The 25,962-nt window shown below is 42.9% G+C and overlaps 1 protein-coding gene across 4 annotated transcripts in view; it reads left to right on the top strand.

Annotated features, from left to right (window-relative positions):
• SPAST (spastin) overlaps positions 1-25,962 on the top strand; it is a 60,825-nt gene that overhangs the window by 11,611 nt on the left and 23,252 nt on the right. For all 4 annotated transcript variants that reach the window (XM_075924923.2, XM_075924924.2, XM_075924921.2 and 1 more), the window contains 7 exons: positions 10,606-10,793; positions 11,738-11,871; positions 13,125-13,218; positions 18,819-18,893; positions 22,939-23,010; positions 24,219-24,294; positions 25,343-25,434. In XM_075924923.2, the coding sequence (XP_075781038.2) occupies positions 10,606-10,793; positions 11,738-11,871; positions 13,125-13,218; positions 18,819-18,893; positions 22,939-23,010; positions 24,219-24,294; positions 25,343-25,434 (731 nt within the window). The remainder of the gene's footprint in view (positions 1-10,605; positions 10,794-11,737; positions 11,872-13,124; positions 13,219-18,818; positions 18,894-22,938; positions 23,011-24,218; positions 24,295-25,342; positions 25,435-25,962) is intronic.

The following is a 25,962-nucleotide window of genomic DNA, read 5'->3' on the forward strand; positions in this document are numbered from 1 at the left end:
GCAGTCCTTAGCTGTCTCAAAATAGCTCTGTTTTGGGTTTTTTTGCTCCTTCTCATGGTTTTCAAAAAGTTAGGGTCCAAAAGAGTTTACCTTAATGTGCTTTGATCTAGTTCCATTTCAGAGAGGACTAGATGCATTACATAAGGACAGCCATGCTGGATAGACTAATGGTCCATCTAGCCCAATATGCTGTCTGCCGCCAGTGGCCAATACCAGATGCCTCAGAGGCAGGGAGCACAACAGGTAATCCTCATGTGATTCCCTCCCCTGTCCTCCATTTCCAGACTCTAATGAGCTATTTAATGCATGACAACAGGATCCACAGGGACAGTTAGTCCACAGCAGGCTGATGCAGTTTGATAAACTAAATGCTTGTGTAGACAAGCTCAAAAGACTGGATTCCAAAAACACTTTTTCTTGTAGTAATATATTTAAAGAAGGCTAACATGGTGCACTTTATAATTTAAATGTAAGTTCTTGATTTCTGGAATTTCCTTTTATTTTGTTGATTTGTTTATTATATAGAACTGGTATGAGCTAAACTCACATTAGGTTGCTTTAACTAGATGTCATTTGTGTTTGTAATAGATTTTGTTTTCTGCTTTCAGTGTAAAAGAAAACAGACAAACAGCAACATTAGGAATTTTTAATTATGGTTTTCTTCTCTTCCCCCTGCCCCTCCCAAAATTAATATACCAATAATACTAAGTTATTAAAGTGTGTTTCCTGTCTGGGTGCTACATAAATGAAGCAAGAAGTTTCCTGACTTCTATAAACTGTGTTCAGAATTGAGAGACTCTTTAAAGCCAACAATATGATGTAATCAGAACTATAAGCCAAATTTACTAATTCACATACATTGTAGACTAATCATGTTAAATAAAATTAGGTTAAACACCAATGGAATTAATAAAACTCAGTTACAGAGCGCAGAACAAAGCAATCAGAATAGTATGAAATAGTCTTTAAAGTGACTGTCAGTTTAAAATCTAGTCAGTTGAGTTTAAATAGCTTTCAGCAATTTTCTTGCCTTTGAACACCTAAACTATTTTTCCAATAATATGGGCACTTTTCTATTAAGAAACCCTCCCTGGCTTAAAACAAACTTGTTTTAAAACTAATAACACATTCAGATATATTTGTTTTAATTATTGTGTATTGTCTCTGGAATTTTTCAGTTAGTGTAGCTTTTGGTGTTTGGAATAATGTGAGTTTAAAAAGTCTTCATTTTTATTTTAAGTTGACAATTTAAGCCCAATAAAACTTGGGTTGTCTGCATCCAGCTGGTTTTAAGTTTGAATACATACACACTACCCAACCTCTGAAGAAACTTAGGCTGCTTTCTCTTTCGTGTACTCTACTTCTGTGGTGGTTTGTTTTTTGCTAGGTTTTCCACACTAGTTTTCTAACATGGATAGCTCAGCAAAAGAAAGTTTACTTGTGCAGGCTTTTAATTTTGGCAAGAAACAATTCTAGTACTCACAGCTTGTTGAGAAGTTCCCCACATAAGTACAAATTGTCTCCTGTCCTTCAGGGAAAGCATCAAACAGGAGGAATCTGCTTCTTTTGCAATAGGGTCCTCTTCTATTAAGCTCAAGTATATATTTTTTCCTGTCATCATAGGTACCACCATAAATGAAAAAAATAATGGAGGATAGCAAAGTTACACTGGCTTCTGAGATTGGCCTTAAAACCTGTACAAAGAAAAATAACAGTTCTTTATAAAAATAGCATAGCAGTCTAAAAACTCCCCATTTCTGTTAATTACTTATTATAATTTTTTGTTCTGTTTTTTGACTTTCAGAAACTATTATCTAAGGTGCTTGCATGACCTCAATTGTTCTGATATTATGGCATCCCAATCAGAGCTGGATTACCAAATAGGCAGACTAAGCACATGCTTAGGGCACGAGCAAAGCAGGGGCACCAAAAAAAATGAGATTTTCTTATGGTATAGTATTGTTTTTATTTTGAATTACATATTTGGGGGGGGGGGGCATAATCTTTTCAGTGCTTAGGGCCTCTAAAGGTCTTAATCTGGCCCTGATCCCAATTGTCAATGTAATTATCCTCTCAACGTCCTTGTAAGGTAGGGGAAGTACTTTATTCCCATTTTACAAATGGGAACTGAGCCACCGAGAAAGCAACCTAAGGTGGCACATAGGCAGTCTATAGGGAAACAGGGTCTTGAAACCAGATAACTCTAGTCCTGAGCTAGGTCCCCTAGTATTGGACCTTCCTTCCTCTTATTTTTGCATAGTACGTTTACCAGCTATTCAGCTAACTTTCATACTATGAACAATAAGGTTTTAATTAAAACCAATGAATATTTTTCTACCCAACACAGCTGAAAATGAACAAGTGTTTTGCGACAGATTTAAACTGGTAAATGACACGCTTGCTAGCTACTTAAAATAAAAGAAAAATCACTGTCAAGGGAAAAGCTTGGGGAACTTGTGGACTAATCTATTATTTGTATAGATTCACACTTGCCACTTCAGGAATTTCTTTACAAAAGAGATTCTGAAGTAGTGAAGGGTTGTTGAGTCATTCTCTCTTCTGGATTTCAAAACATTGTCTGAGCACTGGCAGAGGTAAATAATGGAATGCCTCTCCAAGTAAGAAGACCTGGAAGAACAGACACGGATAGGTAGGGTAAAGTAATGGTGACCTAGGGATGTTAAAATTAGATCAGTCAACTAATCAAATAGTTGATGTAATTTCCATCGACTGTTTGATTAGTCGGTAAGGGCACTTCAGCTTTGAACTGTAGCAAGAGCTTCTCCCCTCTCTCTCTCTCCTCACCCCACTCCTCCGCTTTTGCTTATTGGATAGTCAATTAGTTGATTAGTCGTTTATATCCCTATGGATACCTTTTTCTTTTTCCCCTCCTACTCCCCGCCCCCAACTCCTGACAGTAGTTAGGAGGCTATAGAATGGGACAATGATAAAGTTATTTCTCCCTCTCTACAACAAGAAGAGAGCTTCAAATTTATAAAACCTCTACTCACAGGCTGATCTGAAATACAGAATTCCCAAATGGGGGGGGGGGGGAGAATTCTCGAAATATGTTTGTCCTTCCTGGTATCTGGGCTTTTCATTAGATTGTTGCTTCTTGACCTTGCTGAAGACCCTTGTCTCTGTATCTTTCTGTCTAGATATCTGGGCAACTTTTCAAGTTCTGTTCATAAGGTTAAGGTGGTGCTTAGTCTTGCATTCTTTGTAAATGTACTCTTTTGTTTTGCTTAGTTGGTAATCATACGACCAATGTTCTTCTTTCGCATAACCTTTCGTTACAACAAGAACATAATTAATATGTGTAATGTTCATTAAAATGTGCCTTGATATTTATCTGGAACAGATTAACGATTTTAGACTATCTTGCGCTTTCTCGCCCCCCCCCCCCCCCCCCAATTGGTGCTATTAGAATGGGTCAATGCTAGACACCTTCCAAGGGACAGTCTTTCATCCAATAGCTGTCTGCATTTCTTATGGTTATTCTTTGGCAGGCCTATATCATGGAGGGTTTTTCTTCAAACCTTTATTATTTTGATTTAATTTTTAAACTGTTTCTGACCCTCACCTCTTAGGCCAAATACCCCAAGTAACTTCAATATATACCAGGATTACCTCTATTTTGAAAATGTGCCTCTTGGATTTTTAATGTTTTCCTTGTGACACTGATGTCTCTTTTGTTCAGCTAGTCATTTATAGATGCTTCTGGAGCTCTCTAAAGTGTATAAGTGAGCAGTCTTGTGACAAATCTTACCTTTAGAGTATAAGTTACTCCATGTGCTTGTTCCTGTATTTAGACTAGGTTACAACAAACCTACCAAAATTGTTCCATAGAGATGGATACTTGTCATATTTTGTTTCTTTGTAAGGTGGTAGAGGTACTTTATATTTTCTAGCAAGGGGAGGCACAAGTCTTCATGGTTTTATTTTTAAAATATTAATCCTCATGTGATGTATACTTTAATAATTAATTGGACTACTGCAATACTCCTAATATACTTTGTTTTATTCCTGTGTCTCAACCCATGCTGAAGTTTACTTTAACATTGAGTACATCAGGAACAATTGAATGATTTACTGTACAGCTCTTTGTTGGTACAGTGTTAGTGATTCAGTACCACAGTTTGGGTATCCAGATTTTAGGCTTACTTGATACTGACATACTTTATCAAGCATAGGTATACAGAAGTGAATGGCAAGTTGCCTTCTGGAGATGCTACTTTTACTGATACAGGTTAAACTAGTTGCCTGAATGGAGTAAGCTACCCCCCCAGTATAGGAAAAACCAAGGATTTCGTTTGCATAGCTTTTTCAGTCTGAGGAGATGGAAAAAATTCAGTGACATAGCTGTGCTGGCAAAACATTTACATCTACACCAGGGTTTAGTAGCTCTTAACTTAGAGATGTTTAGGGCATTAAGCATTCTTGCAGTTGTCTTTGAATGTATGTTGCTGAAAGATCTTGAATGTGTATTTACTGAATAGAAATAATCTAGTGAGCTTGACTATTCAGTCAAGTGAATAAGGGACTAATTATGAATGTTGATAGTCTCTTGTATTTGATCCACAGATACTGGTATTATAGGTGAATCACAATTGCCTAGATAAGCTATCTTTAAGATATCTTTTAAAGCAGAAATAGATTGCATAGTTGTGATTATTTTTTTATTTTTTTTTTTAAAGCAGAGTTGGACTAGCATTGCTGACTTAGTGGTCTGAAATCTGAATAAAACTCATTTTCTGGTTTGACATTAGTTTTTAAAAAATCTTTTTTTCAAGCAGAAACATGCCTTTCAAGAACATTGTCAAAAGTACAAAAATCGGTTTATTTTTTTAAATGAGTGAATTACTGTTTTTTTTAATAGAGTGGAATTACACATTTAAACATTGGAACAGTTTTTCTTATCCAATACTACTTTTGTTCCTCAACTTCTAGTATTGTCAAGCTTGATAATTTGTCTTTCATTAGGAAAGTGTATAAAAAGCGCTTATATCACGTTCAGACTGCTTCCTCCTACAGTGTAGTCTGGAAATTGAGATGTACAGGCAGTCCCCGGGTTACGCGGATCTGACTTACGTCGGATCCGCACTTATGAACGGGGCTTTTCTCGCCCTGGAGGACGCGGGCGGCAGGACCGCCCAGACGCGCCGCGGTCCCGCCGCCCGTGTCCTCCGGGGCAAGAAAAGCTGCTCCACATCTCCCTGGTCTGCTGGGGGGGGGAGCAGATCAGGGAGACATGGAGCAAAGCCGCGGAGGACTGCGGCGCGTCTGGGTGGTCCCCCCACCCAGTCCTCCGCGACTTTGCTCCGTGTCTCCCTGATCTGCTGGGGGGGGGGGGCGCAACCAGGGAGACGCGGAGGACCGGGTCGGCGGGACCGCGGCGTCTTGGTCCCGCTTCCCGCGTCTCCCTGGTTTGCTGGGGGGGGGGGGGCGAGCTAGTCCCCCCCCCTCCCCCCCCCAGCAGACCAGGCTTTTCTCGGGACGCCTGTGGTAGAGCAGCTGGGGTGCTGCTGGGTTGGTCCAGTACGGCGCTACTGTAGCAACCCAGCAGCACCCCAGCTGCTCTGCCCCAGGCCTCCCCAAGTCAGCCGCTGCTGAAACTGACCAGCGGCTGACTACAGGAAGCCTGAGGCAGAGTTGCTCTGCCCCGGGCTTCCTGTAGTCAGCCACTGGTCAGTTTCAGCAGCGGCTCAATCTGGACGCAAGTTCCGATTTACATACAGATTCAACTTAAGAACAAACCTACAGTCCCTATCTTGTACGTAACTTGGGGACTGCCTATATGTTCTTCTTTTAATTGTGGTGAGAGCTTCTCTGTCAATCCTTAACCTTGAATAAGCAGACAACCACATTTTGTCTATGGGTGGATGGGCTGGATGTATCTATATCATAGACCACAACATGGCCTCTTTACCCTGATTATTACAGTTTAAATTTTCAGTCTGTGGGCTGCATGAGGAACAAACAAGCAGCAAAAGCACAGGATTTACGGAAGTGGAGACTTTTAGCATAATCACTGAATTGGGTTAAACAGACCAGTAAATCACTTGCGTAATACAAGTTTCAAATTGAAGCAAAGCTGTCTGATGTCTCATTCTTGGGGGTCCTACCAAATTGATGGTCCATTTTGGTCAATTTCATGGTTCTGGGATTTTAAAAATCTCATGATTTCAGCTATTTAAATCTGAAATTTTATTGTGGTGTAATTGTAGGGGTTTTGACCAAAAGAGGTTGTAGGGACGGTTTCATGTGGTTAATGTAGGGGGCATAGCAATATTGCTACTTTTTACTTCTGCTCTGCTGCTAGCAGCAGTGCTGCCTTCAGAACTGGGCAGCTGGAGAGCAACATGGCTCTGAAGGCATTGCCCCACCAAAAGCAGCACAGAAATAGGGTTGCATGGTATGGTACTACCACCTTTTATTTCTGCGCTGCTGCTGGTAGGATGCTGCTTTCAGAGTTGGGTACCCTGCCAGCAGTCACCACCCTCTGTCCACCCAGCTCTGAAGGCAGTACAGAAATAAGGGTGGCAATACCGCAATCTCCCTAAAATAAACTTGAGATCTCCCCCACCCCCCACAACTTCATTTTGGTTCAGGACCCCTAATTTGGAAAACAGTATGGAATAAAAGCACACCAGACCAGATTTCAGAGAGAGATGAGATTTCATAGTCCATATCATGTTTTTCTTGGCTGTGAATTTTGTAAGGTGCTAACCATTTTTGGAATTTAGATCTGAAACTTAATGTTCTTTATATACGGATTCAGCCAAGCCAGGGCATTTCTAGATCAAGATTTCATTGAATCTATCACCCTGTTACATCATCTTTCCACAGTATATCCATGCAGATTTTTGGGTTGCAAAGTTTCACTTTTGACCACAGAGCAAAAATCAGTCTTAAATTCCTTTAAAAAAACTGCTTGTGACTAATATGCACAAGTGTACAGCAAAATGTATCTGTTCAGGATCTATTTTTATAGAGAGAGAAGTAAACTGAAGTACTGTTCTGCTGAAGATATATGTCCTAGTATTGCCAACTCCCAAGAATGGAAAAAATGATGAAATTGGCTTTAAAACATGAGGTCTAAACAAATTACTTTCTTGTGTATTCTTTGAATTTCTAGGCAGCCCTTTATTCCCCAATTTGTGTTGAAAATGTGATGGTTTTCACACTTTTGAAATATCTATATTAGTCAGAGCTGTTTCTGCAGGCTAGCATTGATTAAGATGGAGTAACAGTAGTAATGAAACTGGTGTCATGAGCTAGCCACTAGCTCCCAGACACTTGAGCTGCTACAACTGCACAGCTCTTCTTATTCAAGCTAGCTAGCTGCTAGAATTAAAATGTGGAATTATTAGGTGTAGAAAATTCCTCTTTAAAGTGTCATAAAGGTACTGTGTGTTTTTGTTTGTTTTTTTTAATGTGAACCTGGGGAGCTTCTTTTTTTTTTTTATACAGAAGTTGATTGTCATACTTCCCGTTTTAAGCCCTCTTCCCTCTAATCCCCCTCACCTGCCTTTGAGACAATCTGATCTTTTGGCTGGGAGAGGTTTTACTTTTTGAAAAGTGTGGTAATTGAGTAAGGGGTTTGAGTGAAGAATTTGGAGGAAAATAGGCTTTACTTTTAGAAGTCTTCTAACGGTTTTCCTTTAAGATAACTCATTTGAGGTATATTAAATACCAAATGAGTTATGTACAATCAGAAATAAACACAAGGTTGTTTTTGTTTTTGTTTTTTTTTAAATCTTAAGTAGCTACTTTTGGAGTAACCTGTTATAAATAATCAGTTCATGGATTCCAAGACTTCAGAGCCAATTCAGGAGTTCATGCTTTTTTAAAATTAAAGCTCTGAGTTTATAAACAGAGTTTGTGAATTTGAGCCAAAGAGTTTTGGCTCAGGAAAGCTACCAATTACAGAAGCATGTCCTCTCTCATTCATACATTCAGTAATTTAATTCTATTTCATATGTTTTTAGAAGCTTAATACATGTCTGACAGAGTTTATAAATGCCTGGAGCAAGTATGTTCTAGTCAAAAGACTTACCGTATTTTCCGGCGTATAGGGCGACTGGGCGTATAAGACGACCCCCTATCTTTTTAATTAAAAGATAGGGTTTCATCTTATACCCCAGCGCCCCCCGCCTCCTTTGCTCCCGGTGTCCCTGGTCTGCTGGAGATGGTCCCCAGCAGACCAGAGGCACCGGGAGCAAAGCCGCCAGGAGCGCCTGGGCTGCCCCCCCGCCGGAGCCCCTCCGCGGCTTTGAAAGCCTCGGGGGAAGCCGGCGGGGGGGCATCCCAGGCGCGCATGGGCTGCCCCCCCGCCGGAGCCCCTCCGCGGCTTTGAAAGCCTCGGGGGAAGCCGGCGGGGGGGCATCCCAGGCGCGCATGGGCTGCCCCCCCGCCGGAGCCCCTCCGCGGCTTTGAAAGCCTCGGGGGAAGCCGGCGGCGGGGCATCCCAGGCGCGCATGGGCTGCCCCCCCGCCGGAGCCCCTCCGCGGCTTTGAAAGCCTCGGGGGAAGCCGGCGGCGGGGCATCCCAGGCGCGCATGGGCTGCCCCCCCGCCGGATCCCCTCCGCGGCTTTGAAAGCCTCGGGGGAAGCCGGCGGCGGGGCATCCCAGGCGCGCATGGGCTGCCCCCCCGCCGGCTTCCCCCGAGGCTTTGAAAGCCTCGGGGGAAGCCGGCGGCGGGGCATCCCAGGCGCGCATGGGCTGCCCCGCCGCCGGCTTCCCCCGAGGCTTTCAAAGCCGCGGAGGGGCTCCGGCGGCGGGGCATCCGGCGTACAAGACGACCCCCGATTTTTGGGGGATGTTTTTTAACTTCAGAGGTCGTCTTGTACGCCGGAATATACGGTAACTAACCACTGTTGTAAAGCCCCTAGCATTCTTCACTCTCCTTGGATGTTGCTTATGAGATTGGCTGGCTATGTTTTCAGTGGTGACAGTCTGTAATTAGTCAAAGTTTGGATCTCTGTTGTAGGAAGACTTGTCCTCACTGCAGTCTTTTTAAGCTGGTTTAGGTAATAGTTCATGCAAGGTCAGTCACACTAACAGCTAGGAATGCACAGACTCCATTAAGTTTCTCACTTGAGCTTCTTTCTAAATAGTTTGTATGAGTAATTTATAATTGTGACACTCATTAAACCTTCCAAAGTTAAGATAAATTAACATTACTAAATTCAATACTATAGCTTTACTGAAATATTTGACACTGCTATATATATTTTAAAATGTTTTTTACATTCTGAAAGCACTTTCTCTAGAAAACATTTCTTTTTAATTTCTACATGTCAGTTTAGTTTTTCAGAAATTGTTTCTTAAACTTGGAGAAGTGCATGTTTAAACAAAACATTACAATCTTGAAGTTGAAAAATAAAAAAAATACCTATTTTGAAATTGTACCTGAAGTTCATCAACCAGTTTTTCTTAATTCTGATGTCTTATTTTTTCTACCTGTCCAGAAAGCAGTCTTTCTTTAGTAATGCTTTGTCATGTAGTCTCATCTGTACTTCATTATAGACTACAGAACCCATTTCTGCCTTGCCTCACTGTGTATGCTGATAGGGAAATTATTGCTGTGCGCTGAATATAAATCCAGCCATCCTCAAGTCCACTTATTTGTTGCATAAATGCCATGTTTTTCTGTCCAACATCCACCAATCCAGAGCCCGAGAACCTCATTTTCCCCTGTACAATTAATGTGCACAGACTAGCTACACCAGTGTACGCACTTAATTGAACCTACATATACAAGCCAAATAGCCTCTTAGTATTTCTATGTACTTGCCATAGATGTCTGAATCAGTGACCAAAATTGAGATCGCCTTCCTTATGGAGGGAAGCCAGACCAAGCAAGTTATGGCTATATTGCATTAGTTTTACTCAGAAGTTTAAGATGGACCTGTGTCACTATCAGCTGGTATGGTAGGCAGGCAGGCTGCCTTAACGCCGTTTATTTAATGAGAAAATAAAACTCAATTTCTTCACTTGTGGCCCTTCAGATTTTTAAATTCCAGCTTGTGTATGACTGGAAATTGTTACAAATTTTGACTACTTTAATGTTTAGCAGAAAATGAAAATGACCTACTATATAATAGAATTAGAAAACTTCATATGTTGAATGTGCTTAGTAAATTACTGTTAACTTCTGAAGAACAATGCTGTGAGCATTATTTTTCTGAAGGAGAAGGCTGCTTTGGACCTGGCATTTTAAGACTTGACTACCTTTTCATTATTACAGCAGTTGTGTACTCTTTCTGAAATATTTGTATCCTTATCCGTATCCTTCCTGTAATACTTGAAAGGGGAAGAGGGATACTTTTTAAGGACCACCAACTAGCATAGATTTCAAAGGAATCTTTTTTAAGTTAAGGATTTAACTTTAAACAAAGTTTTATGGCATCCTAAAAGATTAGTCTTTTCTACTACCACTTCACTTTTTTGTCTGCAAGTTGAAAATTAAATTTTATCTAAAGTCCGGGTTCTTAACTTAGTTTTACAACTGAGGTGTGTGTTTATACATGTCACTATTTCATTAGCACCGTGCATGTTTAATATGCTTTTATGACATTAGCTTTCCTTTTTCCTTTGTAGAATATGGAGCTGTTCCAAAAAAGAAGGATCCATTAGCGCACCCCAGTAACTCCCTTCCTCGTTCAAAGACTGTTGCAAAAACTGGATCCACTGGCCTTTCTGGTCACCATAGAACCCCTAGCTATAGTGGGATATCAACTTTCTCTGTAACTAGACAGGGAGCAAATCCTGCAACTTCGACATACAAGGTATGCTAGAGATGAAAAGTGTCCATCAGCTGCTGGAGTTAATGCAAAACCCATACCAAGCTCTAGTTTAGACTACATTTAGTAAAACCTCAGAGTAATATTTGTTTTGGATGGGAATACTAAATGTATATGTTCAGTTGCCTATGATATTTTAAATAGTAATGTTTTTGTCTGAAAACTTTTGGGCTTGGTCTCCATTCCAAAATGAATCTCTCTTCACTCTCGCCCCCCCCTCCCAATTCATTTTGCCTTAAATCTAAGAATATTTTTAATTGAATTAAAAGGGCTTCTTTGTATTCAAATGATATTTTAAAACTTATTACCCACTATTTCTAGATATCGGGAAATACATTTTACTCAGTAGCCCTAGACTTTTTTCTTTCCTGTTCCCTGTAAATCATTCATGTACAAATAGCTGTTTCTCTTAGCCATTATAAAGAAGGCTTACTACATAATTTACATTGTGAGGCTGCATTTGAAGTATAGCAGTAAAAGATCTATGCCAGTAAAGTGAGATGAAACAATTAGAAAGGAAAAGGAAGATCAGGGAAGAGACATGAAACAGAATCTGATTGGAAATTTGATGGTGATGGTACTGGGATGGTGAGGGGATGTGGCTTGGGGATCACCTTTCAAAAGCATTATAAGAGAGGGGGAAGCTTGATTAGTAAAAGTTTGGGATTCTCTGAACTATTGATTGCTTATAGTCTTTTTGAATACATACCGAGAGTCACAATTCTTATGGAAAGTGAATCAATATAGAATATTTACTAATCCTTATTTTCTAAAAATTAGCTTTTAATTTTAGAAAAATGACACGTATCAAAATATTTGGCACTTTTTAGCATCCTAAGTTTTGCATCTGAAAGTGTGATGTATGTTTTAAAATAAAATGGTTTGTATATATTTGAGAAATGCAAACTAATTTTTTGTCTTGACTTAAGGGTCCGTCAAAAAATAGCAGAACTAACAAGCCTTCTACTCCTACAACTGCTGCTCGAAAAAAGAAAGACTCGAAGATATTTAGAAATGTTGATAGTAATCTTGCCAATCTAATTCTAAATGAAATTGTTGACAAGTAAGTCAAACATAACATTTGTTTGTATTCAGAAGTCAAGTCACTTCTGATGCTGTATTTTAAATTAAAAACAAGTCATTTTTTTTTCTTGGGGAAGGAATGAAAATCAGTTCGATAAAATTAACTCGGGAAATTTTCCTATCTGTTGGAATTATATTTGCATGTTGACAGTGAGCGAACTATCCTTAAGAATCAGGGGGTAGCCAAGTTAATCTGTGCAGACTAAACTTAAACGACAAATAGTCTGGTAGCATTTTAAAGACTAACAAAACATGTAGATGATATTATGAGCTTTTGTGGGCACAGCCCACTTCTTGAGATGACCAGAGTGTTGGATGTCCAGAACTAAAATAAATAAGGGGGGGGGGGGAAACGGGACTAGAAGAGGTAGTGGGTATAAAAATATCAAGGGGAAAGCGAAGCTGCAATTTAGCAGGAAAAACAGTCTGTAAGCACCTAAAGACTGGGTAGTCAAAAGAGGCAGATAAGAACTATTAGAAGGCAATAGAGAAGAAGAGTACTCACACCAGATACTATACAGACAAAAAAATCATTGGCACCTTCATTCGTTGGTAGTTGATAAGGTCCCAGCCATCCGGTATTAACAGATCTTAAACTGGCTGTTTTGTTACAGACCAATTCCACAAGCCAAAATACACACAGGGAAGGACATTTGGCTTGTAGAATTGGTCTGTAACAAAACAGCCAGTTTAAGATCTGTTAATACCGGATGGCTGGGACCTTATCAACCTACCAAACAGTGAAGGTGCCAATTATTCTTTTTCTATATAGTATCTGTTGTTAGTACTCTTCTTCTCTATTGCCTTCTAATAGTTTTTATCTGCCTCTTTTGACTACCCAGTCTTTAGGTGCTTACAGACTACTTGTTTTTCCTGTGTTATATTCCAGCTCTGCTTTCCCCTTGATAATTTTATATCCACTACTTCTTGTTTCCCCTCTCTCCCTTCTCGGCTATTTATTTTAGTTGTGGACATCTAACATGCTGGTCATCTGAAGAAGTGGGCTGTGCCACAAAAGCTCATGATACCGTCTACATGTTTTGTTAGTCTGGTACCACTTTAAGTTTATCCTTAAGAATGAACAAGTGATTATAGATAACAGTAGTATGTGCAGTAGTAAGAATTCTTAGCTTCAAGTTGGTTCTTAAACAGTTAAATGCATGAAATCAGTCATCTCCCATCCAACAGAAGTATGCTATTGTTAGGCTAATTGATATTCTGTTTCTTTGTTAGTGGGCCAGCTGTCAAATTTGATGATATCGCTGGGCAAGAGCTGGCTAAACAAGCACTGCAAGAAATTGTTATCCTTCCTTCCCTTAGACCTGAGGTAAGCAGTCAAGCAATTTTTATCCTATTGCCATTTACCTCCAGCATCTCAAACTGGTTACTGCTGTCATAGTACTGAAAACTAGACATCCGTGATAGCCAGGCAGTGACTCAATGCACCAGTGCAGCATGGGGCTTGATGCATTCTATGAGAATAGGGCCATCCATCATATCAAACACTGCAATGAAGACAGAGGATAAATGCAATGAAGTAGTCATGGTTTGAGTTCAGGTATCACTGATCACCCTAAAGAGAATGACATTGCTATGGATCAGGCAGAGTCCAGATAGAAACAATCCAGAGATTCTGTGAATAGAAAAATGGCTGAAGAGGTCAATGTTTTGCTCCACTGTTTTTTCTCTCCCCCCCCCCCCCCCCCATCTCCTTTCATTGTGTTGTTGCGGGGTAATCTAAAAACAGGGCTGTAGTTGACAGTTGGTGCTGGGAAAGGGTTTAGAATATTCGGGGTGAACAGAGTTAGGCCATTTTTTCTAAGTATAACACTGTTTAAGAGAAGTAACACTGAAAACGAGAATTGGGAGGCAAGATGAGATGGGGAAATAAATGGATATGAGGTCTACTAACGAAATTAAATTTGTTCTGCAAAGATGAAATGTTGGTGATTGGTGTATGCAAGAGTTGTGCTCACTAAGGAGGAGAATGGAAAATTGGCTGATATCCTACTTTGTGATATTTACATGGGTAACGGATGCTGGCATGTGTGGGAAGCAGAGCAAGATAAAGAAGCTGGATAGTGGAGGGAGGAATGTGGAGAGAAAAGGCAAATAAGGGAGAGGAGAAGCTGTAATGGTAGCGGAAGGGGCATGTAGGTATAGGAAACATTGAATTTAGTGGGTGAACATTTTTTGTTGTAGACGGTACTGTATTGTATACTGGCACAGGATTCAGAGTGGTCATCAAAGTTTGAAAAGAAATAGAGGCTGCAGTGGTTGGGGTAGGGTCAGTCTGTTTTCCTTTTCCTTTACCTTCAAATACTAAGTGAATTGTTGCTGAATTCACGCTTGTTAAAATTAGACTTACTAGTATTAAAAAAAACTAGTCTGGCATTTGGTAGATTGGTGCCACATGTTTCTGCAGATGAAAGATACGTAACTGAAACAAAATCACAGTTGGAAAGCAAAGCAATGAATAGTACAAATTAAGAATGTAAATGGAGTAATTGCACTTGAGGGACAAGAGAGTTGAATATTTATTGATGAATGGACAACTGGAATCAAGCAGAGGAAAATAATGGAGATTAAAAATGGTTGGTTGGAAATTGCTTGTGAAACAAACTCCTTTAAAAAGAGAAGTTAGAGAGACTCAGCACCATTTCAGAGATGGAATAGACTTTTTAAGGCTGTAGAATGGCATTGATTTGGCAGATTAAATAGATGTAAAAACTACCCTCCCTACCCTCCCACTCCCCGCTGTTCATTTTGGTTGTTTTCATGTTTGTGTCTCAATACTAATGATTTAGCAAATTAAGACAAAAACTTTAAATAGCTTTTGGAAAGCATATTATTGGTTAAGAGGTTAATTAAGGCATCCGTTTTAAAGAATGTATTGCATGTGACAGACTTGTGTTTCTAGCTCTCCCCCCTCGTCCCTCCCAAGATATAGGGAGATCAGTCCAAATAGTGTAGAAGTGTGGCTAGCTGGCCTAGGGGAGTCTAAGAGTACCCTACAGCATTCAAGGGTGAATGGGGATTGTGTACCCTTGGCAGAGGTGAAAAGGTTGAATCTGTTCAAAGCTTTAAATGTTGTGCATAATTTGAGAGGATGGAGAGAATTCCACAGTGTGTCAAATGATGGACATGGATTTCAAAACTTAGGTCTTCCACTTGCTTTTCTCAACCTTGTAGCAAGTTGCAGCTACATACCCTAAGTTAACTAAAATAAAGACAGGTTATGTCTACACTGCATTCCTCTTTCGAGAGAGGAATGCGAATACCACCGAGCGAAATTGCAAATGAAGTGTGGGTTTGAATTTCCTGCACTTCATTTGCATAATGGCATCCGGGCGCTTTTTCAAAATACTGTATTTCAAAACAACAAACGCATTCTAGAAAAAACCCTTCTTTCGAAATAACCCTTACTTTTCTTTATTTCGAAAGAAGGGTTTTTTTCTCAAAAGAACAAACGCAGTCTAGACAGGGTTCTTTCAAAATACGGTATTTCGAAAAAGCACCCAGATACCATTAAGCAAACGAAGCGTGGGAAATTCAGATCCGTGCTTCATTCACAATTTCGCTCAACGGCATTTGCATTCCTCTCTCAAAAGAGGAATGCAGTGTAGACATACCCTTAGGCATTTGCCCAGTCCCCTTCCATCCACACACAATACCCTCTTACACTTAGTGTTTGAATTCCAAGCTAGTGGACCTGTCCGAGGGTAGAGACCTAGAGTTTGTGTGTTGCTTTTATTTAGGATAGTAACTCACCAGTTTGCTGTGAGAATGCAGACAAAATCGTTTGAGTAGTAGTTGTCCTCCTGTGATTTCTGCCTCAGAATGTGTCTAGACTACTGCTGTGTTCTTTCAAAAGTAAATCGAAAGAATGAGGCAGGTTTTTTTTTTTGACTGTGGAAAACCTCATTTTACAAGGAATAACGCCTTTTTTTCGAAAGTGCTCTTTCGAAAAAAGGCACTGTGTAATGCAAACTGTGCTTTTTCAAAAGCATCCAGGCTGCCTGGGTCCTCTCTTTTGAAAAAGTGGCTTGCTTTTTCGAGAGTACTCAGAAGGACAGACAAATTCGCCTACAAGTTGTTGTGAAAGAGTGATTTAGCTTACTGCATCATAATCAATCATGAGTAATCATCCCAGTAGTCTTAGCATCGTACATGGACAAATATAATGCAAGTGAAGGCAGAGTAACTCCAGATAAGAGTATTGCAATGTAGCAGCGCGGAGAATGAGGGAAAGCACACAGCATGGGTCACTCACTTCTCTGCCCTCTCTAGCCAGGTTAATCTGAGTGCCAATTGTCTGACTTAACTGTATTGAAGAAATACTTTTCCTGTAAGAGCTAAGGAGGAAGAAGACTCAAGCCATTCTCTTTAGAAGTAACCATTGGGCTGAAGAGCAGAATTGGGGATAGTGGAAGATTCCGTATTTGCTGAAGAATCATTTACAGTGTGGCGCACTCTTACTCCCAACCATCTGTATATAATGTGAAGTTTTTATCTATTGTCTTTGAAGCCTAAATCTGAGGCAAATTTGTTAAAGGCAGCAATTTCAAACAAAATACTGGGGTTCTAAAGATGGTTTTTGGAGGGTAAATTAGACCTTGTGAACAACAAGGTGAGTAAGGATCTATGGCAAGTCTATACTGGCACTTTACCGCACTGCAACTTTCTGGCTCGGATGTGAAAAAACCCTCCTTGTTCCAAGTCCAGCAAGCTACAGCGCTGTAAAGTTCAAGTGCAGACTGGGCTACAGTGCTGGGAACACAGTAGCTACTCCCCTTGTGGAGGTATCGGGGGCTCTGGGAAAGCCCTCTCCCAGTTCTCCTACTGTGGTTACACTGACACTTTAAAGCACTACCATGGCAGTGCTTTACATTTTATAGCAGAGTTGAGAGCTTGCTGTGCGCTGCTCTGGCAAGAAGAGCCAGCAGGCTGGAATGTTTGGTTATAGGAGGAGGTGGGGCACACTTCCAGCTGGGCTCCTAGGGCTCTCCTGCAAGTTCCTGTGCTTAACAGCAAGCAGCCAGGCAAGAAAAAGGTCTATCTGGGCTTGCTCCCATGGTGGTCTGGAACTGCCCCAACCTCACACTTTCTCCCCCAGGGTGCAATTTAAGGAGGGCATAGGGGGCTGAAACCCCCCATCCCTTGAGATTTGTACCGGGTCACTGCTTGCTATTCCGCTTCCTATCAAGGAGTGAGAAGAAAGCACACCACATGTACATTCCTCTCTTCTGGCTGGAGAAGGCAGAGGGCAGAAGAGTAAGTGATCTACACTGTGTGGTTTTTCTCTCGCTTTGTGAGTGACAGGGGATAGCAAACAATGTCCTGGTATGAATCTTGGGGAGAAGCAGATGACTACAGCCCTCCCCCCCCACCTTCCCTAAATAGAGCCTCCCCACATTACCACCTACACACACATGCTCTGACACCATATTCCTTCCCCCCGCAATCCCAACATCCCCTGCCATGAGCCCCTCCACGTAACATGACTACTATGCTCCCCACACATCTCCAACTCCCTGCCCTCTAAATTGCTACTTTATTTCACTGGGACATCTTTAAATAGGGCCCTATCAAATTCAGGATCATAGTATTTTACAGTTTTAAGTTTCATAGTTCTGTAACCCTGGGGGTCCTGACCTAAAAGCAGATGATGGTGGGGGTTGGTTGTAAACCAAATTTAGGGAGTTACGGTATTGCCACTCTTTGCCTTTAGAGGGCTCCCAGCTAACAGCTGTGGAGCACCCTGTAGTCAGGGGAAGTTCCCAGAAGTGAATGTAATCCAGCCCTAGGAGCAGCCTGTGCAGAGCAAGATACGGTCCTGTTCCTCTCCAACTGCTAGCCCTGGCTGGGTTGAAGTCCTGCACATAGTAGGAGCTCCCAGTCCTGGCCTGCTCCCTCCAACTCCAGGCTTAACACTCAGGAGTTAAATGGGACTTAGCTGTGTTTGGGGGGTGACCTCTGTGTTCCCCCTTTCTGCCCAGTGTTCTGGGTAATTGCCCATATCACTCACTTACAAGGCTGGCCTTGTCTATCTCCTCCCCCAAAAGTAGTGAATCACCCAATACCATACCACCCTTATTTCTGCATTGCTGCTGGCAGAGAACTGCCATCAGACTGGTCTCTGGCCACCCAGCTCTGAAGGCATCACAGAAATAAGGGTGGCAATACCACAGCCCCCTACAATAGCCAGATTTCAAGGGTGAAAACCAGATTTTACAGTCCATAGCTTACTTTCCACCACCACAAATTTGACAGGGCCTTAACTTAGCTAACCTTACTGTTGGAAATAATACTACATTTTTGTTTTTATACTTCCAAAGCATAAATTTACTTTGGCTTAATTTTTTTCAATGCCTTTTTCCAAATTTTGTGTCTTGTTCACCACAAAGTCTCTTTTTTTTTTTTTTTTTTTTTTTTTTTTAAGAATGCATGTCTTTAGGTTTGTAATGAGCCCTGGAATATTTTACTGAGTATGCTATGTTTCATTAGCGAAAATGGAGCTCTAGGGGTACGTCTAGACTACATGCCTCTGGCGCCAGACGCATGTAGATTAGGCTACCAGACATAGGAAAATGAAGCGGCGATTTAAATAATCGCCGCTTCATTTAAATTTACATGGCTGCCGCGCTGAGCCGACAAACAGCTGTTTGTCGGCTCAGCGCGGCAGCCATGTAAATTTAAATGAAGCGGCGATTATTTAAATCGCCGCTTCATTTTCCTATGTCTGGTAGCCTAATCTACATGCGTCTGGCGCCAGAGGCATGTAGTCTAGACGTACCCCTAGTATCTACGAAACTAAAATGCTATATTGTAGAAAACTATGGATTTTTTTTTTAATAGAATCTTATGCTTAATTGCAATATTGGTAATCCTGCATATACATTTATTCTAACGCAATATATTTCTCAGTTATTTACAGGACTTAGAGCTCCTCCACGTGGATTATTGCTGTTTGGCCCACCAGGAAATGGGAAGACTATGTTGGTAAGAATTACTATTTATTTGGCAGAAGTTGAAATATAAGCTGTTGTCATGAATTGGTGCTTCTTTGGTCTGTGAAATTGAGAAATCCTGCATAGGAATCACCTAATCTTTATTACTATCATTCAGAGCTGTTTATTATCTCCTCCGTCAGCTCCTTACAGAACGGTTATCAGAGCCATTAGCTGTTAATTTTGAAAAGTCATGGACAATGGGTAGAGATTCCAGAAGACTGGAAAAGGGCGAACATAGTGCCCATCTTTCAAAAAGGAAATAAGGACTCCCCAGGGAATTATAGACCAGTCAGCTTAACTTCCATACCTGGGAAGATAATGGAGCAAATCATTAAAGAATTGGTTTGCAAATATCTGCAAGATAATAAGGTGAAAACTCAGTATGGGTTTGACAAGACCAACCAACATAATAGTTTGCTTGTTTCCCTATCAAAAAAACCCCAATGTGAATGTTGGAGGAGGGGGGGGGAAGCTGTAGATGTGGTATATCTAGACCAGGGTCGGCAGTGGCGCGAGGGATGGGAGCTCACCTCTGCCCCCATGCAGCTGCTGGAGAGCCCTCCCTCTTCCCTGCAACAGGTTAGGCTGCAGTGGAAGGAGGCAGCACTGGGGCTGAGGCTCCTCAGTGATGCCTCCGGCTCCAGCCCGAGACTGCATGGCCGTGGCAGCATTGCCTCGGGCTTCAGACTGCCCCAGAGGCCGAAGGTGCCACTACTGCGGCCATGCAGTCCTGGACTGGCCCCAGAGGTGCCACTGCCATGGCCACACGGTCCAGGGCTGGCCCAGGGTCGTGTGGTCATGGCAGCGGCACCTCCGGGGCTGGCCTGGGACTGCATAGCTGAGGCAGTTGCTGCAAAGGGGTGTGAAGCCAGGTAAGCATCCCACCTCATGCCCACATCCCCATACCCGTTGTCCTCACTCCACTCCCACTTGCCAAGACCCTGTACCCCCAGCATGCTCTGACACTCTCCCTTTTTCCTGCACCCTCCCTCCTGGCCAGACACCCTACCTCCATCCTGCTCCTGTACCCCCTGCCCTCCTTTGGCCTGGCCAGATACTTACCCTCACCCTGGTCCTGCATCCTCCTTTGCTCTTGCACCCTCCCTCCTCGCCACACACTGCACCCTCCCTTGTTCGTGCTCCCTTCACCTTGCTTGCTTCTGCATCCTACCTCCCACCCAGACCTCAAACCTCTCCCCTTTCTGCACACCCCTTCCCTTCCAGATCCTGCACCCCTATCCCTATTGCATTCACTGGCAGCTCTGTCTTGCCTGCTGACCTCTCATTTTTGTCCCTACCCCAGAGCTTAACAGGGTCCATAAAATCTAGTAACTCCAGCACCCCAGAAAAGCAAATGTGGCCTGTGAGAAACCCTGAACCTCAGTCCTCCCTGTCCTTTCCCCTCATCCTGTGAGGCTGGAGAACCAGAGGTATGAGGTGTCTCAATTGGGGGATGCATAGGTGAGGGTTGGGGCTTTTGGGAGGAGTGTGGTATGGTGTGTTTTTTTTTGTTTTTTTTTTGGTTGCTTCACGTGTGGTCCCCAACAGATTTTTCTGTTGGGTCAGTGACCCCGACCCAAAAAAGGTTCCCCATTCCTGCCATAAATAAAGAAAACATTGAAATCTTTTGTGTTGGACATAGTATTTTACTTTATCAAACTTCATATTAAATAAACTAACAAAGTTAAAACTGTTATCTCGCGCTGCAGCTGGTTCAGAACATATGGTCATGGGTTCAGAAATAGTGTCTAGTCGAATAGTTGACTAATTGATAAGCAGGAGCTTATCAATTAGCACTATCAACTAGTTGCTGCCCCTTCCCCCCGCGGGGCGGGGGGGGGGAGTGTGTGTGTGTGTGTGTGTGTGTGTGTGTGTGTGTGTGTGATATGAATGAAAAGACACCCGCGGAGCATGAAGACTTTGCATGAAAGCTGCTTCCTTGGGGGAGGAGGGCGAGAGAGAGAGATTGATTTACAGTATAGAGCCATAGCTGAGGAGGTTTTGCTGTGAATTGGTACAAGCCAAACTAAGCGCCGCAGTGGCTTACCATTGTTGACTAATCATATAGTCGATAGCAAATCTATCGCATTTTAACATCCTTATGAGACACAATAATTTTTATATCCTATTCAAGATCCTGATTTAGCAAGCTAATTTACATCATACTCTGTTTTTCTTCATACAGTATACTTATTGCCATGGTCACCAACCCGTCCATCACAATCGACTGGTTGATTTTTGGGGGCACGACCAGTTGATTGCAAGGTGTTCCAGCTCCCCTCACCCGTTCCTTTCCACCACCAAGAAGAGCCTATGCTGGCGCTACCTCCTGGGAAAATGGAGATAGCGCTGGCTTCCTACAGCATGGAGGCGGGGGGGGGAGTCCCCAGCGGCACTCCAGATTGGGCATCTCAGCAAGCATGTGCACTCTTCCTCCTCCCTCCAAAACCAGCCGGCATGTTTCCTGAAGAGCTGGATCTGGAGTGCAGCCAGGGACTTCCTTCCCTGTGCTGCCTGCCTGCCTTCCTGCGCTGGGGGCCGGAGGGAATAAGAGTCCCCTGCTGCAGGCCAGATCTGACTTCTTAAGAAGCATGCTGGTTGTTTTGGGGAGGGGATGAGCAGTTTGTGCTGCAGAATCCCCAGGTCCTAACAGAGCTGTCCCTGCCCCTCCCCCTGGCCAGACCCCCACGAGTATGCTGCCAGGCCCCCGCCAGCACCCTGACCCACTGCCAGGCCCGCACCAGCACCAGCAGCCTTCCCCTTGCCCAAACCTTCACCAGCACCCTGTTCCTGCCCCCTCCCTCCTGGCCAGACACCTACCCCCAGCTTGCTCCTGTACCCTATTTTCAACACACATTCTGTACCCCCATCCCACTCACTGGCAGCCCTGCCCTACACACTGGATCCCTTATTTTGGGCCATACCTCAGAGTGTAGAGGGGCCCACAAATTCTGCTAACCCTGGTTCTCCAGAAGAGTTAGTCTGTCCTGAACCTCAGTCCTACCTACCCTCTTCCCACCCCCTCCACCCACCGCCATGAGGCTGGAGTGCTAGGGAAGTGAGGGGTCTCGGTTGGGGCCATATCAGTGAGGCTTGGGCGGGGGGTTGGCGGGGTTGTTTTTTGCATCTCACTTGTGTGGTTCCTGACTGACTTTTTTTTTTTTCCTGTGGGTCAGTGACCTCTGACCCAAAACAGGTTCCCCCACCCATCCCATAAATAAAGATAGTGCTGAAACATTGTGTGTTTGACATAATATTTTATTTAAAAATGAAGCCTGGTCAACAAGTCCCCAATTGGGGCCAAGCCCCCATCTGGCAACAGCATCATAACACTCCTGCATCTCTCCCCCCCCCCCCCCCCCCGCTTCCCCTCCCCCATCCCAACCCTGAGCCTATCATACACCAGAATCTCCTGTCCTGAGCCTCTCACATCCCCAAACTCCTGCACCCTCACATTCCCAGTCTTCTATCATAACCGTCCTGTACCATCCACACACTGCAAATCTGTCCTGAGCCCATCATACTCCCAGCCTCCCTGCCCTGAGCCCCCCATTCATCCCAACCCAAACTCCTACACCCCAACATACAAGCCTGTGGCTTGCTTAGCACCCCAACCCTCCACCTGAGCCCAACATTCTCAAGCCTGGTGCCCCTTCCCTGAGCCAGCATCCCCTTCTCTACTTTCTCCTGCACCCAAATTCCCTCCCAGAGCTTGCACCTCTCACTCCTTCCCACACCCAAATCCCTCATTCTCACCCCAGAGTCCACATTTCCTGTCTCAACCCAGTGAGAGTGAGTAAGGGCTGGAGACAACAAATGATGGTAAGGAGGGGAACAGAGGGCGGGGCCTCAAGGAAGAGGTGGGGGTCTTGGGGAAGAGATGGGGTAGATCTTGGCTTGCCCTGACATTTAAAAAGTGATCTTGGGTGTAAAAAGGTTGGAGACCACTAACTTGTTAAGTTTATTCAAAATACTAAAATACAGTGGAGTTCTTCAATTTGTGTATCATTAAGAAGGCATTTACTGTTTTTCAGGCCAAAGCAGTTGCTGCAGAATCAAATGCAACCTTTTTTAACATAAGTGCTGCAAGCCTAACTTCAAAATACGTAAGTAATATTGCTAATTGTTAGTCAAGATGCTAATATGTTAACAACTAGCTGAAGGATTTGTAGGGCTAATACAGTAAAACTCTGATGGTCCGGGACCATCAGGAACCCGGAAGTGCTCCGGGCAGCCAGACCATTGGAGCTGCTCTGCCCCCGCTTCCCCGATTCAGCCGCTGCTAAAACTGACCAGCGGCTGAATCGGGAAAGCCGTGGGCAGAGCAGCTGGAGTGCTGCTGGGTAGGTTCCGTAGCGCTGCCCTTCGGGACCAACCCGGCAGTGCCCCAGCCGCTCTGTCCCAGGCGTCCCGCTTCAGCTGCTGTTGAAACTGACCAGCGGCTTTCTCCAGGAAGCCCAAGGCAGAGCAGCTCTGCCTTGGGCTTCCTGGAGTCAGCTGCTGGTCAGTATCAGCAGCGGTTGAATCGGGGACAGCTGGGGTAGAGCAGCAGGGATGCTGCTGGGTTGGTCCAGTAGCGCTGAGGAGCGGCGCTGCGGGACCAACCCGGCAGCACCCTAGCTGCTCTGTCCCAGGCGTCCCCAAGAGCAGCTAGGGTGCTGCTGGGTTGGTCTCGCCGCACCAAGGGTTGGTGCTACCGGACCAACCCAGCAGCACTCCAGCTGCTCTGCTGCAGGCATCCCAGATTCAGCCACTGCTGAAACTGACAGCAGCGGCTGAATCTGGGACGCCTGGGGCAGAGCCGGACTATCGGAAGGGGGGGCTATGAGGGGGTCTGGGGTGGGGTGGGGGGATGCTCTGCTATGGGAGGATGCAACTCAGTCTACTGAACTTGTTAAGCCAAAACTCCTCCATGTTTCATCAAGGGGACATTAGCACTTGAGACAATGCATTGTACGGAAGTGTATTGGATATTAAAAAATACAAAATAGCAGTTTCATAAAGTGAGTCTTCAATATTGAGCATAGTGCTGTGGAAATATTTTTATTTAAATATAAAGGCTGTGATTTTTTTTTCCAATGGAACTTGCTTTGAATTTTGTTTGAGATTTATGTACCTAACTCCTTTACACGCCTTTCATATTTCCAGTCAGAATCATTAGTCAAGTTTTCACATTTTTTCTGTGTGGAAAAACGTAGACTTGTTTCTCCATTACATGCCAAATTAGTAGTTTGCTTATCTGTGACATGGGAATGGGTCATGGAAAGCTTGTTTATTTTGTAATATTTGTTTTGAAAATGATTGACCTTTTTAGGTAGGTGAAGGAGAGAAACTGGTGCGTGCACTTTTTGCAGTAGCCAGGGAACTTCAGCCGTCTATAATTTTTATAGGTAAGACCTTTTGGCTAGTAGTTTATAAAAAAAAAAATGTATTTTATTAAAAAAAAGATTAAATGCTGTCTTTAAGGTTCAGTTGTGATAATAATAATGGAAGACCTAAGATAAGAGGTTCTCTCTGCATCAGTGATTGCTTGTTCCTTAATTGATATTTGAGAGTGTTCCACATTCTGCCCTAGATCAAGTCTAGGAAAAGTTTAACTAACAAAAGAATTGTCCTAGGATACCTAGGATGTGAAGGTTCTATTTTAGAGCATTTTTGTACATAACCTAAAGTACAGAGCTATGAATGTTGTGCATTTTTTTACCTTCTCATCTTATTTGGAAACTTGGGGTTTATTACACACAGATGACAGAATGCATATAAAATTCCTGTCAGATAGCTGATGATGTCAAACAGCTGATCATTGTTGCCACTGGGCCTTTTAATACTCATAAAATATTTTTGTAACTTTTTTGCAAAATTTGTCTCCTGAAGAATAAAGGTAGGTTTTATCTTATTGGCTCTGCTTCCTACCAAAATACAGTAAAAGATTTATCTGTTACGTTGGGGGGATAAGGGGTGCTGATAAACAAAAAATTCCTGTTAACTAAAAGGAAGGGGGCTCAGGGCTAGGGTTTTGAGTGTAAGAAGGATGAGGGGTGTGTGGGTTTTGGGAGGGTGTTTGGTGTGAGAGAGGCAGGAGATTGGGACACTAAATGCAGACAGTGCTTATCTTGGGGCACTGCAGTCAGTCAAAGCAGCAAAGGTGGTACTTAGTGGGAGGCAGCACACAGAACCTCATGTCCACACACCTGCCTAGGAGTAGCAGGGATATGTTGCCACTTGAGGGGAGCCACCTAAGGTGAGCAGCTCTTGGATTCAGCACCCCAAAACTACTCCTGTGTCCCAACATCCTGTCTGTGCCTCTTCCCTCACCTTAACTCCTTACTGGAGCACACACCCCTTCCGAAATGCTGGTTTATTATGCTTTCTGGTTGGTAAAGTGCAAGATAGCTCAACTTTTACTGAAACTCTAAAACTAAGACTTTTTCTTTTTAGATGAAGTTGATAGCCTTTTATGTGAACGAAGAGAAGGTGAACATGATGCTAGTAGGCGTCTAAAAACAGAATTTTTAATAGAATTTGATGGTGTAAGTATCAGTGTTATAGTATTTTTGGTTGTTTATTTAAATTAGTTATACAGTGATGGGTGCCAATGAAAGCTGCTAATGATACACTAGTGGCACTCTAATAATTAAATATTCCTTCGTTTATTTTCTTCAACAGCAATAAAAATACTTCTTAGCAAACACCTTCTACTTTGGCCCAATAAAGTACCATGAAGAGTTGAGACTGTGAGAAGGGAGGGTGGTGATGGAGACCTGGGGAGTATTGCGTGGGTAGGGAAGAGATATTAGGTAAGTGGTGGGAATTATAGTAGAGAAGCTATGAGGGAAAGCATTTCATTTCTTGTTGAGGAGAAAGAACCCAGCACTTCTGTTAATGGGAGTTTAAGCAGTTGGAGGAGACATTCGGGTTCAGTATCAGGCCTACACCTGACTTACATCTCTTATATATTTTAAAGAGTTTGTTTATGGATTTGTTTGTGCACAATAAAGTCATACTTTGTGGAAAACTTGGTATCTGTAGGTAATCACAAACAATCCTGCCACTTAAAG

The sequence above is a fragment of the Pelodiscus sinensis genome, chromosome 3 (genome assembly GCF_052426305.1).
Source record: "Pelodiscus sinensis isolate ZL-2025 chromosome 3, ASM5242630v1, whole genome shotgun sequence".
Taxonomy (NCBI): domain Eukaryota; kingdom Metazoa; phylum Chordata; order Testudines; family Trionychidae; genus Pelodiscus; species Pelodiscus sinensis.